Source organism: Protopterus annectens, chromosome 14.part0, assembly GCF_019279795.1.
Source record: "Protopterus annectens isolate FY-2018-M chromosome 14.part0, PAN1.0, whole genome shotgun sequence".
Taxonomy (NCBI): Eukaryota; Metazoa; Chordata; order Ceratodontiformes; family Protopteridae; genus Protopterus; species Protopterus annectens.
In genome coordinates, this window is record NC_056748.1 from 368,770,581 (window position 1) to 368,791,612 (window position 21,032).

The window sequence follows — 21,032 nt, forward strand, 5'->3', positions numbered from 1 at the left end:
CTTCAGCCAGAAGAGTCTCAGAGCTTCAAGCATTAATGGCAGTAGAGTCTTTCCTCATTTTTCATCAAGACAGAGTTTCTCTACGAACTAACCCCTCCTTTATGCCTAAGGTGGTATCCAGTGTTGGCTCTAAATCAAACCATCCATTTACCCACCTTCTTTCCAAATCCACAGAACAAAGGAGAAAGACTCCTGTATTCCTTGGACATTCACAGGCAGCTACGTTACTACTTGGATAAAACTAAGGTTTTCAGAAAATCTGACCAGCTTTTTGTATCCTATGCTACAGCATCACAAGGAAAGGCCATCTCAAAACAGACCATTTCCAAATGGATAGGACATTGCATACGTTTTTGCTACACCCACCATGGAAAACCAGTTCCTGCTAGCATAAGGCCCCACTCTACCAGGGCAGCAGCTACATCTACAGCCTTCCTCAGGGGGGTGCCAACCAAGGATATTCTGGAAGCTGCAACTTGGAGTTCAGTACACACCGTCACCAAACACTATCACTTACCTCTTTACTCTAAGACTAGAGCTGGCTTCACCACTGCAGTTTTGCAGGGCCTTCTAGCCTCCTCTAACCCTGTTTGACTCCACCTCCCATCCTTAGCTTTGGGATTCTACCCAAGTGTGATGACTGCAGCAGGGTAACACGATGAACATAGTACAGTTTTGTACCTACCATAAATGTAGATGTTCGAGTGTATACCCTGCTGCAGTCCAGGTTACCCTCCCTCCATCCCCTCTGACCTAACTAAAACCTTTCATTGCCTTAAAATCTGATACAACCTTTGTGGTATATTTGCTTATAGCTGGAGGGATGTTTTGTTTGTGCTAAACTTTTATTATTGGTACTATCTACTGACCACCTTATGGGGGGGCAGCTGACATCTGGGGCAAGAAAAACTGAAGAAAATGGCGTTGGATGCCTTGTATACCCCTGGCGCACTGACGTCAGAGAAGAAGCGACAGCAACCGAAGCCGGACCAAGACTTTGGAATTCAGGCCGACTGCGGGACCGCCTGACGACAGGATAACCCAAGTGTGATGACTGCAACAGAGTATACACTCGAACATCTACATTTATGGTAGGTACAAAACTGTACTTTTCCCATCCACTCGTCAAGGTTTTTTTTGAAGAGTGTTGGCGAGGAGCTCTGCCTAATGTAGATTGGAATCGTGTTCCAAAGCATGGGAAGGCTCTGGGACAGGAATCTATCCCTCCAGCACATCCTATTTATTGTTGTGGTGAGGTTTAGATTCCTACAGTGTGTGGCTCGAGGGGATAAGGTTTTCTTTAGATGGAGCATGTCCATCAGTTCTGGGTTGGACATGGCGCCTTGTATGTCAGGCAGAGATCACCTCTGAGTAGGCGGTATGCAACAGAGTACAGCTGGAGTTTCTTCAGTCGAGCTGCATAAGGCATCTATTTAAAGCCAGTGTTCCACTTGGTGAGGTACTTCTATGTTTTTTCCAGCTGCTGCAGATGTCTTGTAAGGTACATCCCAAATGGGACATTGTACTCTATGATGGGTCTGATGAGTGATGGGTAGAGGGGCACAGTGACCTCTTTTGATCTGGATGCAAACCCTTTTGTGATTAGGTGGGCCACTTAGAAGGATTTTCTAACCACTTTGTCAATGTGATTATCAAAGGTGAGATTACTATCTACTTGGGTCCCCAAATCCCTTATTACGTCTTCCATATTTAGGGGACTACCACCTATGTGGTAGTTTGTGGGTACTTTGTTTTTTTCCAAAGGGGATGACTATGCACTTTTTGGCATTTAGCTTGAGGCCATGATTTTGACACCAGGTATCCGTCTCAGTGAGACCCTTCTGGAGGATGTCTGTGTCAGCTGGAGAGTCAGTTATAGCCCCTAGTTTGCAGTCGGCTGTGAACTTGGTCAGCCAGAGTCGTCCTGTGCTTGCCTGTACTTCTGAGAAGTATATGCCGAACAGGAGGGGTCCTAGGACTGAGCCCTGGGGAACGCCACATGTAACCGGTTTAGAGTCGGACCTAGCTCCCGCAACTCTTACCATGTAGGTTCTGTCCGTGAGCCAGTTGGCAACCCATCTTGTGACGTAGGGGTTTATGTTCAGGCTGGTGAGCTTGTCTATAATACCAGAATGGGGAATGGTGTCGAAGGCCTTTGCGAGGTCTAAGTAGGCTGTGTGTACCACCTGTCCCTCATCTATAGCCTTGGTAACCGTCTCAAAGAAGTCCACCAGGTTTAGGAGGCATGATCTGCCCTTAACAAAGCTGAACTGGGTGGAGTCCAGTGTTTGGAGGTTCCCAATGTTTCTGTTAGAGTTCCATGATGATGTTCTCCATAGCCTTGCAGACCAAGCTAGTCAGGCTTATAGGTGATAGTTCCCGGGTTCTGTTGTGGCTCCACCTTTGTGGAGCGGAATAACCATTGCTATGCGCCACTCTATGGGTATGTAACCTGTGGAGAGGCTGAGTTTGAACAGTGTGTGTAGGTGAGGGGTTAGTTCATCGTTGAGGTCATTTAGGACGCAGCCTGGGACACCGTCCGGTCCCATTGGTGGTGTGTTTTTGGCTTTGGAGAGGGCTGTTTTAACCTGAGTGTTTGTGATTTCAGGGACTGTACATTCTTCTGGTATGGTTATGGGCCCTTGGCCAGTATTTGAAAGCCTAAGAGTGACAGGTGCAAGCCAGCGTGGTTTGTCGAGCATGTCTTCCCAGGCAGACAGACACTGGATCCCTTTGAATGACACCAGAAACTTAGCCAATTGTTGAAATTGAGATTTTTTTCTTTATACCGTGGTATCATTCTTGGTGAGGGCAGGATGCTGGTCAGGGTCATACCGGTCTGGGCTATATGGTCAGAGAGCTCTTCCAATTTTCTCTTCATGTAGTACAGGGAGGTACGACTCAGGTCATTCACACCAACATGGACAATGACAGAGTCATATTTGTACTTGTTCTGGAGTGACCTGAGTGCTTGTGTTATGTGGTGGATCCTGGCACCCGACAGGCAGCTAACAGTAACCTTCTCCTTATTCAGCCTAGTGAGTGGGACGTCAGTGTGCCTGACTATAGAGTCACCTATTACTAGTATGTTGGGTATGTTATTTTGCCTTAAGGGCTGTGATTGCATGGCACACTGGTTTTGTGAAGTATGTGTTTCATGGTTTGTGTTGGGGGTGGAGGTTCCTTGGATGTTTGCTTTGGAAGTCTCTGTTGCTTTTGCAGATTTTTATTTAGAGCCTCCGAGTATGTTTTCATGTGTTTATGTGTGTATTTTGCCGGTACTGGTTTAATGGGTCTATGTGAGACTAGTAGTGTGATGCAAGTATTTCCCTTCTCCTCTTGACTGTCTGATCCAGTCTTGGGTTGAGAGAGCTTAGCCTCCAGTTTGGCTGTATAATTGCATCTCTCGCATGTATTAGTGTTTGGTGGTAGGAGGAGAAGGTTGTCTGTGTACATGAGGCAGTTGTAACATTGCCTCAAAATGCTCAGATTCACCAGTTGGACTGGAGAGTACACCTGAAACTGCCTTTTGGACATGCCTGGATAGGTACAGTGAACTATTTTACTGGATAGCTGGTAAGGTCGAATAGAGAGCCTTGTCCTTCTGTACAGTATAGGAGGGTCTAGTGCTAGGGTTTATAAGTGCTTGCTATGAGTTTTGAGCAAGTGCCGGGCTGAGAAATGAATGGCTTGAGTGCTTAAGTTGAAAGTTTGTCTAGTTCCAAGGGAAAAATTGAAAAGGAGACTTTGTGGAGCCGGGAATAGTTATACCCAAGCTAACTGGCACTGCCTGGCACGCAAAACCGAGTAAATGCGGTATTTATAGCAGGGAAGATTGAATTTGGCCTTATTTTCTAAACACAACATTGACCACACTAGGTCTAGTGATCAAAACATATTAAAAAAGAGAAGTACATTTATACCACCAGCCCATGTTAAGGTAACCAGTTTTGAAAAAAATAGTTTTCCAAGATGTGTATAAGTTTAATAGACAAAGTAAAAAACAGACAACAAAGGACAATGTACAGGCTAGTGAAAGAAACTGCTTGAAAGAATTGATTACCAACAGATAATCTGAGTCATGAAACTGGACAAAGGGGGTGGTGTAGTTTTGTTCAACACTATGGACTATGTTAATGAGATTTACAATATATTGCTTGAATCGGGAAATTATGAAACTATTTCTATTAATGAAATTAACATAGGATACAGAAAGATTGATGTTCATTGTGTTACACTGCTGCAGTCATTACACTTGGGTTATCCTGCCGTCAGGCAATCCCGTAGTCGGCCAGAGTTCCAAAGTCTTGGTCTGGCGTCTGTTGCTGTCGCTTCTTCCCTGACGTCAGTGCACCAGGGGTATCAAAGATGCATCCAACGCCATTTTCTTCAGTCTTTCTTGCTGCATGGTGCCCGAAGCAAAAGCAGTTCGCAAGTGTCGGTTGGCCGACTCCTGAGATTTTCAAAGTCGAATTTCAGATCCGAAGTCTTCAATAAAGCTAAGTACCCTATTGGGGAAATGTTTTTCTTGCCTCAGACCGATGTCAGAAAAAGTTAATAATTGTATTTCTTGTGGGAAGCAAATACCTCATAAGGACTTCCACTCTTACTGTATTCCATGCCTAGGCCCTGATCACGACGTCACTAGTTGTCGGTTTTGTGCTAGATTTAACAAACGCACTATAAAACGACGTTTTGATTTTGCTTTGCACTACTTTGGCTGAAGCTTCGATTATACTATGCCGTCGGATCAACAGACGACCGCAGTTATGAAAAAACGCAAAGACAAGGATAAGGACAGTCATCTGAGGTCCAAAACCGACAACGAAGCCTCTTCTAGGCCAGTCGCCGGTTCTCAGTGAGGCGCTTTCGCAGCCCTTGACACCCGCTACCTCAGAGCCACAGGCCACCTTTGACTCCCATGTGGAGACAACTAGGCCTCTGGAAACTCAAGGTATTGGGCCTATGGAAACTAACCCCTCAGATGGGTCCGGAGCCGCTGAGCAGGCATTGGCTTCTGAGGGTGTCTTCAGATCTTCACAACTTACCATTAAAGCAGCAGCCAAGAGACAAAAAGCACCATTAAAGACAAAGAAGCATGTACAGCATTCTCCTGGACAGTCCTCCATGCCTAAGAAACAGATGCTTAAAATGGCCGAAGACCTCATTACACTAATCAGAGGTTCCCATCCCCCTCCTGAGAAAAGGCCTAGGCAGTGTACATACTATGATTCCTCTGATCAGGTTTCCATTTCCTCTGATTCCTCTTCAGACCAGGGATACTCTCTACCCCCCTATGAGGACTCTGATGCTGAAGAATCCATCCTTTCAGCCTCTCCTCCTGAGGATTATTCTTTTGGGGAAACCTTAAATACCATGAGGGAGCATTTCCATTGGGAAAGTCAGGATTATTCAGAATCCAAGAAAAGGCTCAGGGACTTCCTTTTATTGCCTCAGCACAGGCCCCTAGCTATCCCGCTTGTGTTAGATATTGTGGATGATGTGTTCTCTGAATCCAGCTTATCTCCTGATTCTTTACTCCCTGCACCAGCCAAGCCAGATGGGTATTATAGTGTCCCTGACTCTCACAAGTTTCTTTATAAAAACCCTTCTGCTAATCCAGAAACTATTTCCCAAGGTCCCAAAGGGGTTAAGGCTTCCATTACAAAAAATCCAGTCCCCTCTGACAGATTCCAGAGCATTGGATAGATGGGGGAAGAAAGTTTACACTTCTGCAACTTTAGCAGTAAGGGCTTTAAATTGCCAGTTTCACATGCTTAAGTACCAACAATATTTAATGGCTCAGTTAAAACAGAAAATTCTTGCAAGCTCAGAAGCTCCTGACTATAAGGAAATGCAGGATTTATTGCATGCAGTTGAACAGGTGGGAAAACATACTCTGCAATGTAGTTTTGATTCTTTAAGGGCCTCTTGTAGAGCCGCAGTTACAGGTTCTGTGATTCGAAGACATGCTTGGTTAAAAGAACAGAGTTTACCTGTTCATGCTAAGGCAAAATTATTGTTGCTCCTTTACAGCATGATACCTTGTTTGGTGTTAAGGCAGAAGAGGTGCTAAAGGAAATGGAGGATAAAGCTAAATCTATGCAGTCAAAGATTTCTTACAGGTACAGCCACCTCGATTTAGCAGAAATTGGCCTACAAAGAATTGGTCCTTTCCAGTGTCAGACAGGCCACAGAGAGGCAGATACAGACACCCAAGAGTCAGATCTCAACCCCAAGGCTCTAACAGACAAACGACAGTGGGGCACCTCAACCCCAAAAGGAGCTGAGGACAAGTCTCAGCCTTACAGGAAACAGTCCCAATGAACTCCCCCTTCGTACGCTAAGCACTTCCCTTTTGGCAGCCCTCTTAGAGGGAAAACTAGCACTTTTTTCTCAAAATTGGCAAAGAATCATCCAAGACAAATGGGTTCTGAATATTGTGTCTCAAAGTTACAGGTTCCACTTTCACACTTTACCAAGGCTAAAAGGAATGCCAAACCTGCCACAAAATCAATGGGCAGAGGCTCAAAAACAAATTTCAGCCCTCATGGACATGAGAGCTATTCAGAAAGTACCACAGCAAGAAAAAGGACAAGGATTTTACTCAAGACTCTTCCTGGTCCCCAGAAAGGACAAAGCCTGGAGACCCATAATAGATCTTTCAACTCTAAATACTTACCTGGATGTTCCGAAATTCAAAATGTTGACACTACAGCAGCTTCTTCCCATGCTGGCCAAGAAGGCTTGGCTTGTTACTCTGGACCTCAAAGAGGCATACCTGCATGTCCCCATCAGACAAAATTGCAGAAGATACCTCAGATTCAAAGCTGGTACAATGCAATTCTCTGCACTGCCCTTTGGCTTATCTACTGCGCCCAGGGTCTTTAGAAAGTGCCTGGCACCAGTAATTGCATTTTGCAGACAAAAAGGAATTCAAATATATCCATACCTCGATGACTGCCTCATTGAAGCAGAGACAAAAGACATTCTTCTAAAGCATCTGGCGTTTGTAAAAAGGTTGCTATTTTCCCTAGGGTACACAGTAAACAAAAATAAGTCAAAACTAGTGCCCCTCACAGCAGATAATATTCCTGGGTGCTAGCTTAAATACAACGGCCCAGATGGCTTACCTCACGCCAGACAAACAAGAAAACTGACTCAATATTTTCAATTACTGGCAAAGAAGTCCCATCTCCCTGCAAGAAAAATTCTGCAGGCCCTGGGATTCATAGCATCCTGCATACTACTAATTCCATATGCCAGACTGCATATGAGGAAATTACAATGGTACCTAAAAAGTGTTTGGACTCAACACTCTCATAGTTTAGAAGCAGTAATACCAATAATTCCCTGCCTACAACAAGAGTTTCGATGGTGGGCACAGGCATGTCACCTCAACAAGGGTCAGCCTTTCACTCTATCCACAGCCAGGCAGATTCTAACAACAGATGCTTCAGATTACGCCTGGGGAGCACACATGGCAGGAAAATGTATTCAGGGCAAGTGGACCACAGACCAAATGCATCTTCACATCAATCAAAAAGAGATGTTGGCTGTTCAAAATGCCCTAACAGCTTTCAAGGACCTTCTGCATCCAGGACAATTATTATTAAGGACAGACAACACCACAGTAATGTGGTACATAAACAAGCAAGGGGGCACTCATTCTTATCCCCTATGCAGGCAAGCCATGACCTTGTGGAACACAGCTCTAACTTATCAAGTTCATCTGCAAGCACAATTCCTGCCAGGAAGGAAAAATACTCTGGCAGACGATCTAAGCAGAAATATCATGGACCCTCACGAATGGAAATTGAATCCAAAAATCTTCAGCATGGTAACGCAAACATGGGGATGCCCAGACATAGTTCTTTTTGCCTCCCCACTGAATTGCCAACTACAAAAATTCTGCACAAGGACTTACCACACAAAAGCATGGAAAGTGGATGCTCTGTCGTTCAGCTGGAAAAACCTAAAGGTTTATGCCTTCCCACCACTGCCTCTCCTTTCAAAGGTACTCCTAAAAGCCAGACAAGAAAAACCACAGATGATCCTGATTGCTCCAGACTGGCCACGCGAGCACTGGTACCCAATCTTAAAGAACTTCGCTCAAGGCCCGCCATGGATTTTGCCTCAAATTTCACACCTTCTGACTCAACAAAGCAATCAGATCCTGCGCGGTCAGCTCAAAACACTAAACCTGGCTGCATGGCAGATCCATTAGTCAAACAGGCAACACCTCTCTCTAAAGCTGTTATGGATGTCATTTTGGAGGCCAGGAGGCCTAGCACCAGGAAATTTTACTCAGGAAAGTGGAAGAGATTCTGCGCCTGGAACCAGGCTCAAAGCCTTGACCCTCTTGTCCCAAACATTCCTCAGATTTTACAATACTTAACTGAGATGCTGGACAAAGGCCTATCCTTCTCATCAATTAAGATCCATGCCTCTACCATTTCAGCACATTACAACACGGATCCTCCTTTATTCTCTCATCGCTTGCTAAAGCAGTACCTCAGAGGGGCTAAAAACATAAGACCGCCCCGGAGAGCACCAACACCAACTTGGGACCTCACTTTTGTTTTGGAAAAACTGACCCTGCCACCTTTTGAGCCAGCCAATACAGCAGATCTAAAATTTTTAACATAGAAAACAGCTCTGCTCCTGGCAGTAACTTCAGCACGAAGACTCTCGGAGCTACAGGCATTAATGGCAGTGGAACCTTTTATAATTTTTCATCAGGACAGGGTTTCTTTAAGGACAAACCCTACCTTTATGCCAAAGGTGGTATCTAGTGTGGCTCTTAACCAAACCATCCATTTGCCAACTTTTTATCCAAACCCCCAGAATAAATGGGAGAAACTTTTGCACTCTTTGGATATACACATGCAGGTATGCTTCTACTTGGACAAAACAAAAGTTTTCAGGAAAACTGAGCAACTGTTTATAGCATATGCTGCAGGATCACAGGGCAAGGCTATCTCAAAGCAAACTGTCTCCAAATGGATAGGACACCGTATTTGTTACTGCTACACACAGCATGGAAAATCAGTCCCTAATAACATTAGGCCACATTCTACCAGAGCAATAGCCACTTCATCAGCCTTTCTCAGAGGAGTACCAACCAAGGAAATTTTGGAGGCTGCAACTTGGAGTTCAGTGCACACCTTTACCAAGCATTACCACTTGCCTCTTTACTCTAAATCCAGAGCAGGATTTGACACTGCAGTTCTGCAGGGTCTCATAGCCAATCCTAATTCTTTATAGACTAGCCACCCAACCTTAGCTTTGGGATTCTACCAAAGTGTAATGACTGCAGCAGTGTAACATGATGAACATAGTACAGTTTTGTACCTACCGTAAATGTAGATGTTCTAGTGTTCACACTGCTGCAGTCCAGGTTACCCTCCCTCCATCCCCTCTGTCCTAGCTGGGCTTATCTATACCTGTCTATCCTATACAACCTTTGTGGTGTATTTGCTTGTATCTGAAGGTATTGTTTCTTATTTTATATATGTTTTATTAGCAATATGTATTGCCTACCTACTTGGGGGCACCTGACATCTGGGGCAAAGAAAAACTGAAGAAAATGGAGTCGGATGCATCTTTTATAGCCCTGGCGCACTGATGTCAGGGAAGAAGCGACAGCAACTGACGCCAGACCAAGACTTTGGAACTCTGGCCGTCTACGGGACCGCCTGATGGCAGGATAACCCAAGTGTAATGACTGCAGCAGTGTGAACACTCGAACATCTACATTTATGGTAGGTACAAAACTGTACTATTTAGCTTTAGAGGAATACCTATGGATAACAGGATTACTACAGAGATATATAATTTTTAAAGGTAGATTATCCTATTTTGGCGACGATCGTGGATATCCCCAAAGTTCACAGAAACATACTGCATCCTCCATTCTGTCCTATAGTTTTAGGCAGCAAGTCAAAAACCTACCAAATAGGGGTAGTTATAGATAGATGGTTAAGCCTATATATGCCAACATACCACATATGGTTAAAGATTCGTGGATGTTTTTGGCTCATCTAACACCCAATATTTGGAAAAAAGACTTAATTTTTATTACAATAGACGTCATTGACTTATTTTCATGCATTCCTAAAGAGTTAGGATTAGAAGACTTCAGCAACGGTTTGAGAAAGTTTTCGGATATGAATTGGGATCGAATAAGTTTGATCACAGATATAATGTGTATGGTGTTGGATCACAATTACATTTATTTTGAAGGAGAACATTTCAGACAAATCAGGGGGGTGGCAATGGGGGCATCTTGTGCCCCCATTTTTGCAAACCTGGTTATGCTGGAATGGGAGACAAACCATTTATTTGGCAGTGAGTACTACAAATACGTCTCTTATTATTCTAGATTCTTGGACAATATTTTTTTGTTATGGAATGGGCCAATGGAGACCATTACTTTATTTATTGAATATATCAACAACACAAGTGATTTTTTGAAATTCACTCATAAAATAAATAGGGATGGTATAGCATATTTGGACACATTCATTAGTCACACTAAGGATGGTTTCCAATCAGAAATTTATAGGATGGACACTTTTTCCAATGATTATCTGGAATTTACCAGTGACCACCCCAGGCATGTGTTAAAAAATTTATTCAAAGGACAATGTATAAGAGCAGCGCCTATGTCATCTAGCTCAGTCATAATGGGAAAAGAAATGAGCTCTATTACTTCCATGTTTGCAAACAGGGGATATCCACCTTCCATATTGAACTATGTTGCAGCATATGTTATTAGAGAATTGGGTAAAAAATACCCACCCTTATTGGGTAAAGAAATGACAAATATTAAAAATATGAAATTGTCGGACGACATGATGAATAATAGAGTATGTGTTTTAATGTATTCACCCTATTTTAATTACATCAAAAACCTTATTAGAAGTCATTGGAATATACTAGTAGTTGATGAAGTTAGAAAAATTATAGGAGAACGTCCAAGTTTTGTTAACATAACAGCTATGAATATAAAGAGACATTTGGAACAGATGGCTAAGGGTACAGCGGTACATAATACACGTAAAACAACAAAGAAGTGTGGGTCTTGTAAACAATGTTATGTGATATTCGAAAAAGAATGATGTAGGTTGAATGATGTGAACAGGACATATGTTAAATTTAGAGCAGGTAATTGCAATAGTAAGAATGTTATTTATATGGCTAAGTGCATGTCATGCCCTGCATTTTATATAAGAAAAACTGAAAGGCATTTTAGGAAGCGAATTTATGATCATTTATACAGAATTAGAGTTAAAGACATGAACAGTGTGCTGTTCCGTCATATCAATAAATGTGGAGAAACATGCATTTAAGTTTGGCATTATTGATCAAGTGAACATTTCACCTCGTGGGGGTAACCACAAAGCACTTTTAGGGAAAAGAGAGAGTATGTGGCAAATTTTGATGGATGTCACTAGAGAGCCAGGGATTAATGATTGTCACCGTAAAACCTTTTCTGCAATTATTGTAAAGGGATGGTTCTTTACATAAAGGTCAATTATTTAAAAAATTTTATTCAAGTGTTAATTTAATTAATTTTACATGTACATCAAATAAGTTCATTTTTGTAATACCTTATAAGTATTTATTAAAATAACATATAATCTGATTTATTTTAAAATACAAACATCTCATTTCAAAATACAAACATCTCAAATTAAAATGCTGCTATATTATGCTGCTATGAGACATATGCAATGGTATGTAAATATTACTAGATCAGTTGTATTTTTTATGTATTCACTTTTTATCATTAATATACCACTGCACATCAAATCAATGTTTTTGTTTAATGTAATTAACTTTAATGAATATATCGTAACATATTTTTAAATAACAATGTTAAGTAAGGAGAGACTTTTTAAATAGCCAAACTATTACTTTAAATGTGGAATCAGTGTTGGTGCTTTGCCCCAAAAATTTTTTAAATAAAGCAATGTTACAAGATTGATTTGTTCTGAAGAAGTCTGCATAGGCAGATGAAAGCGCTTAACCAGAGTGTTTGTACGAGTTTTAAAAGTGTAGTTTTTAAAACAATACATTTTTCATTCACCCTGTTCGAGTCATGTTCACTCGCTCAACTATAAAACATTACTTAGACGGTCGGTTTCCGTCTAGTGGATTGTATTTACGTTGTTGCTTCTGTTCTTTTTGTACATTCTATCCAAGTAAGGTATGGGCAAACACAGAAATTTGTAACACAGCCCTGAATTCAGCACTAACCTGAAAACTGGACTATGCTAGCTTACAAAGGCGGGAAACAAGTATATGTATATATTTTTTTTCCCAGAAAATAAAGCAGATACTATCAAAAAGACAGTTTAAATGCACAGAAAAAGGATACTTATTGTTATATATCGCAGATCAGAGTTGTAGTTAATGCCCCTAGTAGTAAAGTAGGAAGAAACACAAATACAGTAAAAGCAGATGAATAAAGTGCATTTTTTTATATATAAAACAGTAGAAAACGAGCAAACTGTGCCCTGTTCCAGCAGTCTTCAATCAGGCAAGTTCTAACTGCGCACTCCTGGTACTAAGGTGCAGGGGAACCTTCTCCAAAAAAGATGGCCTGGATCAGTGCTCAAGTTATGCAAACAAAACTAAATTCAGCAGGCCTGAATCTGGTCTATGCTACAGCAACAAGGCGCACCAATCTCAGAAGGGAAGAGTAAATCTGAGTACTACCCTGTTTGAAGCAAGAATGACACAACAGTTTAAATTTTAAGTTCCCTGTCCTGCTTAGCTTCATTCCATTATGAAAAACTGCACTCTTTTCCTTAATTGCAACTGAATAATAGCAATCACATCATGCTCGTTTCCACTACCTTTCTTTTGTAGTAGCCCTCAGTTTTGTTTTGCATTGTTTTTGTCCCCATGCCTGCTGACCATTAAGCCTCTAATGGGCCGTCCTCTAGGCTGCAGTGAGGATGCTTTCTGCTGTCATCATCCCAGCAATGAAAACATTTTTTTTCATTTGTGAATCTAAACTCTAACTCCCCAGCAGTGACAGAGCATTCACGTCACTGTGAAGGCCACCTACTCCCTCTCAATCTGTGCATGTGTGCTTCCCCAAATGTGTAAATAGTGGCTGCAGTCTTGTAGTGGACAAACATGTCCACTGCTGCACGATGAGCTTCCACTCTTAACTGAGGCCTTGATATTAGAGCAGTGGCACAGTCTAGGCATAGTCCACCGTTCCTCTTGTAGGATGGGATAGACATCCCCCTTGTCTGCTCAATTAAGATCTCAAGCCAGTAGTCAAACATGGGTCACCTAGTGCATGGGGCTTTAGCCAACTATGCCACTGATGCAGGTGTGGGAGCCCAAAGTTTTGACAAAAGCTTTTCTGTAAGTTCATAGGTCTAAAAATCTTGCCTTGTGGTTGAGTGTGGGAGTAAAACCCTGCGGTCTCTTTCCGTTCCTGTTTTTTCTAGTAGCAGGCAAGCCCTTTTCACCAAAATATCATTCACGCGTTCCACAGCTTTTATGCCTGATTCCTTCTTCTATATCCATAGTTTTAGCCTATAAAATTTGAGCAGTGGTTGCATTATGACTTTTCCATGTGTCATCTTCATTTCCCCCTTCAAATCCACCAGTCTGTCCGAATGACAACTCAAGGCTACCTCCACGTATTCTATACTTTTATCTGGCCTTTTGGCATAGTTCAGTAAATTAGTGTTAATCTTGAAGTGTTGACATTATTGACTTGGATATCTCTTCTTCCACACTGCCCATCATCTTTTTGTTCAGCAGATTTTTAGTATTAGATCTGAAGTAGTTACTTCATTTGATCTGCAACCTGTGGGTGTCGGATCCGACCTTGGATCCAATCCAGCAGCTTTCCAAGCTCCAAGATCCGAGCTCCTAGCTCCTCCCCCTACCCATAATCCCCTACTACCAACCACATTACCTCAGATTGTTTTTTGCCGCGGCTGAAGAAGCTTCCCTGTGAAGAGCTCCTGGCTGGGTGAGATCATTGCTGGGTTTAAACCACCTTTTTTCAACCAAAGTTGTCGTTGTGTGTGCGCTAGCCCCTTTTTCTGCTCGTAGTGCTAGTTTTTGGTCCCTTTTGTTAATTTTATTCGCTAGCTTACCTTCACTCCCCCCCCCCCCTAGTGTTTGGGTGTGTGTGTGAATAATGTCTGAAGGGCCTAAGACCGTTTTTTCTAAATGTACTGAGTGTGGCCACAAGCTTTCCCCAGCTGATGGCCACACTCAGTGCGTTTTGTGCCTGGGGGCAGCCCATTTGTCAGAGGCCTGCCAGATCTGCACGGCCTTTAACCCCCAGGCACTTCGGGATAGGAAGAACAAGCTGATCCTGGCGGGAAAGCTCCCCCAGGAGTCGGCTTCTTCTTCCTCTCCCGTTCGGGCTCCAGCTGCTTCGGCAGCTTCGGCGCTGTCTGTCCCCTTAGCTCTACCCAGGACTCAGCCTCCCACTTCGGGTTTGAGCTCGGGGGAAACTAGTGCCTCTTCCCTTAGAGAGAAGAGGCACAAGGATAAGGAAGGACATAAGTCCCACAAAAGGCGGGCCGAACCTCATCCTTCGGCTCTGCTAGTGAAAGTGCTCAAGTCTCCCTCGAGGTTCTCCGGATCCCCCTCCTCTCGGCGCCGCTCGCCTTGTTTCTCGCTGGAGCCGGAGGAGGAGGACAGGTCTCCCTCAAGATCTTCGAGGCGGCCCTCCCGGCCCGCCTCTACTACTTCGTCCAGGTCGACCCGAAGCATCTCCGAAGCGGATATGGATCGGATGATGCGTCTGTTCTTGCAGACCCAAATGCAGATGGGGATGCTCTTGCCTCCCCCCCTCTGGGGGGGAGTGCGGCCCCCATATTTGCCCCGATCACTCCTTCTCCGACTCGTTTTCAGGTCTCTGAGTCATCGGATCCAGGCCCATTCGGACCCGGGGAATTGTCGGTGCCGATAGCAGTGGTCTCTTCGACGCCGACTATACCTTCGAGCTTGTCGGACCCGAGCTCTTGGGGCCGAGGGCTGAGCGTCAGATCCGAGGGAGTTGCTGTGTCTTTGGCGCTGTTGGCGTCGGAGCACACCTCTGCCTCGGCGCCGACTGCATCGGCTCCGACCCCGATCCCTTCCTCGGATCCGAGAAGATTGCTCTCAGAGGCTGGCGAGAGTGGCTCTCCTTCGGCTTTTGAGGTAGTGGAGAGGGTACTGTCGAGGTCCTCCAGATCCCCGACCCGGGCTTCGGATCCACCCGTACCCCCACTGTATGAGGGTCTGTCTTCCATCATCCATCCATCGGGACAGCCTGCCCAAGCCCTCCAGCTAGTTCCCGCGGAGGAACAACAACCCGTGGACGAGCCCTCTTCAGACAGTCCCACCGAGGAGGTCCCTTGGAAACATTGGTGCAAAAGGAGGCACCTGGACTCCCCCGAGTCTGTTACCACAGACACAGACTTAGATGATATGGAGGGTTCCCCAAGGTCACCCCCTGAAGATGTCTCTTTTGGAGACATCATGGAAATGTTGCGTATCGGAGGGGGTTTGTCAGCCCAAAAGCCCTCCCTTGATGAGTCCGTGTTCCTGGAGGCCTTTGAGGCAGGCCCATCTACCTCCTGGGTGTCCCCTCCTGCCGACCCCCTGGTGGACTTAATTACCACCAGGGCGTGGAAGGAGCCCGACACCGTGGAGCCAATCCCTAGGCGCCCCGATAAAGTCCTCAGTCCCCCCACAGATAGACTGTCTTGGGCCAAAGGAACCCCCGTTGATGACATGTTGGTGGCGGCGGTCACCAAGAAAGAACTCGTGCAGGAGAGTTCTTCGGTTCACCCGCCGGATAAGGAATCTCGAGCGCTTGACCAGATTGGGAAGCGGATGTTTGCTTCAGCGACCTTTTCCATAAGGGCGCTGAACTATATGGCGCATACCATTAGGCTACAGCGAGACTTGATTAAGGAATACACTGCAGCCCCCCCGGAGTCCATCTTGGTCCCAGGCAAGAAGGTTTTTGAGACTCGAATGGCCACTCTAAAATCCATCTCCAATACATCTATGCGGCTTCTCTCCCACGCAACGGAGGGAGCCGCTAGAGCTTGCGGAGCCGGGGTCGTCTTGCGACATCTCTCCTGGCTCCGTCTTTGCGACTTTACGGATCCCTTCAAGGCGTCCTTCGCGAACGCCCCTTTTGACGGTTCGGCCTTGTTTGGCAAAACTGTTTGCGACACGCTGGTCCAAAGCGAAAAGGACGGGAAGACGCTGTCTGCTGTTGGAGTCCGCTTCTCTAATCCCCAAAGATCCTTCTCCAGGAATCAGAGGGGACAAAAGAAGCTGTGGTTCCGTAAGTCTCAGCAATCCCATCCTGCTGCGGACCACTCATCCTCTAGAGGCAGAGGAGGACAAGGTGGACGCCGGCCCAGAGGCAGAGGGGGGCCACGTAACTTCGGGTCTAGAGAACCTTTCTCGGACAGACCCGTGCAACAGCCCTGAGGGCTTGCCCGACTGTCCCTCTCTGGAGGCAGTCGGGGGGCGGTTGTCGGAGCACCTGTCAAACTGGGAGTCCCTTACAACAGATCGATGGGTGCTCCGGATCATATCCAGAGGATACTCCATTCCATTTATAAACCTACCCCCCAAACCCAGACGTCTCCCCGATGTCCCACTCGATCAGAGGGAGGCAGCGGCTTTGGAGATTTCAAAGCTGCTAAGAAATAGAACCATCCAGCCCGTCCCCCCAGATCAGTCCGGATTGGGTTATTACTCCAGGTTCTTTTGGTGCCAAAGAAAACGGGGGACCTCAGACCCATCTTAGACCTTTCCGCTCTGAACCTGTTCATACCCAAGGAAAAGTTCCGGATGGTCACTCTCCAATCAATTCTCCCCCTTCTGCGGGAGAATGACTAGATGTGTTCGTTAGACCTCAAGGATGTGTATTACCACATCTTGATGGACAGATGATCCAGGAGGTTTCTCCACTTCCGGCTCGGAGCCAGTCATTATCAATTCAGGGTTCTTCCATTCGGCCTCACCTCAGCCCCCAGAGTGTTCACCAAAGTCATGGCAGTGGTTGCAGCCCACCTGAGACTTCAGGGCATTCAGGTCTTCCCCTACCTGGACGACTGGCTCCTCACCGCGACCAACAGGCATCAGCTCTGTGTGGCGAGAGATTATGCTCGGTCTCTGGCCCACAACCTAGGCATCTCAGTGAACGAGCAGAAATCCTGCCTGTGCCCCACTCAAGCCCTAGAATTCATAGGGGCCAGGTTAGATACACGAATCTCCCGAGTTGTTCTAACGTCAGTCAGGCTGAACAGCTTCTCGTATCAGGTGTTAGTCCTTCTTCGGAGCCCTGCTCCTCCGGCGGAGTTAGTCCTGAGGGCACTGGGTCTATGTCAGCAGCGATCGGTCTCTCTCTTCATGCCCGTCTGCGAATGCGCATATTACAATGGACCCTTCAAGTCCAATGGTCCCTGTCGATCCACCCGTTAAGCACGCCAATACCCCTGAGCAGGGTGTGCAGGGACTCCCTTCTGTGGTGGTTACATGCGCAGGAACTCAGAGAAGGGAGGCCCTTTGTGATCCCCCCGGTCGAAGCCACGTTGACCACGGACGCTTCTCGCCTCGGGTGGGGGGCATTGTTCAGGCAGATCCGTTCAAAGGCACGTGGACTTCCCTAGAGACCGCATTGCATATCAATGTCCTAGAGATGAGGGCGGTGCTTTTGGCGTTGCAAGCTCTCCACAACCTTCTTCCCCTGGGGACTATTGCAATCCAGACGGACAACATGTCAGTAGTTTGGTATATAAACAAACAAGGAGGGACCAGATCTTATCCCCTGTGTCAAGAAGCCATGAGAGTGTGGGAATGGGCAATTTCCACCAACCGCTTTCTGCTAGCAACGCACATTCCGGGACGGTCCAACATATTAGCGGACAAGCTATTTCGGGTGCTCCTCACTCCATACGAGTGGTCTCTGAATCCGTCTGTTGCGAAGCAGATCTTCCACAAATGGGGACAGCCTCGCTGCAATCTTTTCGCTTCTCCTTTAAACACAAAATGCAGTGAGTACTTCGCGATAGTTACCCCCAGAGTGGAGACCCCCAGAGGCGCTCTAGTCCATGCTTGGCCCCCCAGACTCCTTTATGCTTATCCCCCCCTCCCGCTCATGATGAAATTCATCCAGAAAGTCTGTCGTTTGGGGAGCAGAGTTATCCTCATAGCCCCATTCTGGCCTCGACAGATCTGGTTCCCCTTTCTGCGGTCTCACAGTATGACTCCTCCATGGATTCTGGATCTCAGTCCAGACCTAATCTCGCATCCAGCGGGATGCCCTACCCCGAACCTGGTCAATCTCAAACTTGCTGCTTGGTTGATCCAGTTCCATTAATGGCTAGGACTCCCGGTATCTCATCCCCCGTTAAGGCCATTCTGGTGGCGGCTCATAAACCGTCTACCAGAAAACTTTACAACAGTAAATGGAAACGTTTCTCCATCTGGGCCAAAGACAAAGACTTGGACCCATTTACTGTCCCTATTCCGACTATTCTGGACTTCCTTTCCCTGCTTTTAAGCAGGGAGCAAGTACCTCCACAGTTAAGGTGCAGCTGGCGGCCATCTCCCATTTTCATGTGGGGGACGGCATAGGCTCCTTAGCATCTACAAAGTTGTGCAAAACCTTCTTAAGAAGCGTTTTTCTTTTGAAACCACCTGTAAAAACTGTGGTTCCCCTGTGGGATCTCACTCTGGTCTTGCAAGCCTTGACGAGACCACCTTTCGAGCCTGCGGCCTCGGTTCCGTTGAAGTTCTTATCTTGGAAAACTGCTTTCTTGGTGGCTATTACTTCAGCCAAGAGGGTTTCAGAATTGCAAGCTCTGTGTATCAAACCTCCGTACCTTATTTTTCACAAGGATAGAGTGTCCCTCAGGACTAATCCGTCTTTCTTGCCTAAGGTGGCTACAGAATCAAATATTAATCAGTCAATAAATCTTCCTGTATTTTTCCCAAATTTTCTCAACAAAGGTGAATACACGTTGCACAAATTGGATATACACAGACAACTGCGTTTTTACTTGCACAGGACTAGAGAGTTTTGCAAGTCGGACCAGTTGTTTGTTTCTTATGCAAAGTCAGCCATGGGCAAGGCAATTACTGAAGTGACTGTAGCAAATTGGATCTGTCAGTGCATTATGCAGGGATACACTTCGTCTGGCAAGCCAGCTCCGGTTGGCATCCGTGCTCATTCCACAAGATCTGTAGCTACCTCAACAGCCTTTTGGTCTAGGGTTCCAGTAGACGATATATGTTCAGCAGTTACCTGGTCCTCATCTCATACGTTCATTTCTCATTACAAGCAGGATATGATTTCCAGGAGTAGGGCTTCTTTTGGCTCTGCGGTGCTTCGGAATATCCTTCCGTAAGGACCACCCAGGTTCTTGTAGGTTAGCTGGGTACTCTGTCCCACAGGTTACAGATTAAATGAAGTAACTACTTCAGATAAAGAAGTTATGTACTCACCATAACGTTCCATCTGAGTAGATACTTCATTTGTCTGCAACCGATCCCCCCCCACTGCCATCCCCCGAACCTGTCGGGAATTTTCTGATCACTCGGAGTTGGTTTCTGTCTCAAGTTGGTGTGGCAAAAAAAAACGATTTGAGGTAATGTGGTTGGTAGTAGGGGATTATGGGTAGGGGGAGGAGCTAGGAGCTCGGAGCTTGGAAAGCTGCCGGATCGGATCCGAGGTCGGATCCGACACCCACAGGTTGCAGACAAATGAAGTATCTACTCAGATGGAACGTTATGGTGAGTACATAACTTCTTTTTTATGGCAGTCATTCTTATCTCAGGATTCAGCCTGATCTAACCTTTTTGGACATGATGTGCTTTATTTTCACCATATTATCTGAATTAAACAATAATTCTAGTGGAGCCACCAAGAAGAATCTGTATTAATAGCTTCAATTTTGCAGTATTAAAATTAGTTTGGTCTTCTTAGAAGAGAGAGCTTTGCTGAAGCTGTCCTCGTTTCTTCCCTGCCCCAGAAGGAACTTCAAAATCATTTTGTAGTTAGTCCAACGATATTCGTGCTTGTGTGGTGGCACTTGTGGTTGAAGCACCTATTGATATCCTCCCCATGTTTCCTTTATGCCATTCCCATGTCAATAAAATATGGAATGTTAAATCTCTCTTCTAGATGCTGTGTAAATAGTCCTTGCTTTTAATGAGTACCAGTGCCTGTTACAACCGAAGTGTGGACCCAGCTATTCCACTGTTGCTTTAGAAATGACCATGCATGCTAATGAATAATTAGGCGTGCGTTTTTTTAATTTTATTGAGCCTCTCTTTTTTTTTTTCCAGCATTTGATTCAATAAAAAGAAACCTTATGTGTGCATTAGCTTCAGGGTTTTTTTTTTTTGTAATGCATTTTTACTGTATTTTTTTTAAATCTGTTTTAACATTTTGTGATTAAAATTAACTGTCCAGCAGCACTATATTACCCTTGATACCACAGTGTGTCAGCTTCACTTTTTTTCTTTTTTATTCAGAATGCTGGGAGCATAGCCGGCCTTAGGCATAGGCCAACTAGGGTGGCAGCCTAGGGTGCCACTGTAACAAGGTCGCTTTTCCAGTATTTATATGGTGTAGGTAGTCCAGGATGGGGGCACCAGGTGGTGTGGTAGGGGGCGCCGTGGAGCCCTTTTGCCTAGGGCACCAGTTGACCTAAGGCCGCATCTGGCTGGGAGTATGAGTGCTTCTTAACGATGGACTTCATAGCATAATGTGTAAAATGTATGAGCTTAAATGAATCATAAGTGCCTATTATTTTTTCTCAATTTTCTTTTAGTTGTATCTCCCACTGGATCCAGGCCTCCTAGCCGAAATCGAAATAATGAGATGCCAGGAGATGAAGAGCTTGGAGTCATGGCTGCTGTTGCAGCACTAGGTATGAAGAACATTTTATTCTGTAGTTCATTGAAGAGAATTAATTTGCTATCCTTTTGGGAGACTTTTCAAGCATACTCCTGAAACACTGACTGAG

At 45.2% G+C, this 21,032-nt stretch overlaps 1 protein-coding gene across 4 annotated transcripts in view; it reads left to right on the forward strand.

Moving 5' to 3' along the window:
* Positions 1–21,032, forward strand: part of ZSWIM8 (zinc finger SWIM-type containing 8) — a 2,719,879-nt gene that overhangs the window by 1,795,898 nt on the left and 902,949 nt on the right. For all 4 annotated transcript variants that reach the window (XM_044056095.1, XM_044056097.1, XM_044056096.1 and 1 more), the window contains exon 14: positions 20,838–20,936. In XM_044056095.1, coding sequence (XP_043912030.1) covers positions 20,838–20,936 — 99 coding nt within the window. The remainder of the gene's footprint in view (positions 1–20,837; positions 20,937–21,032) is intronic.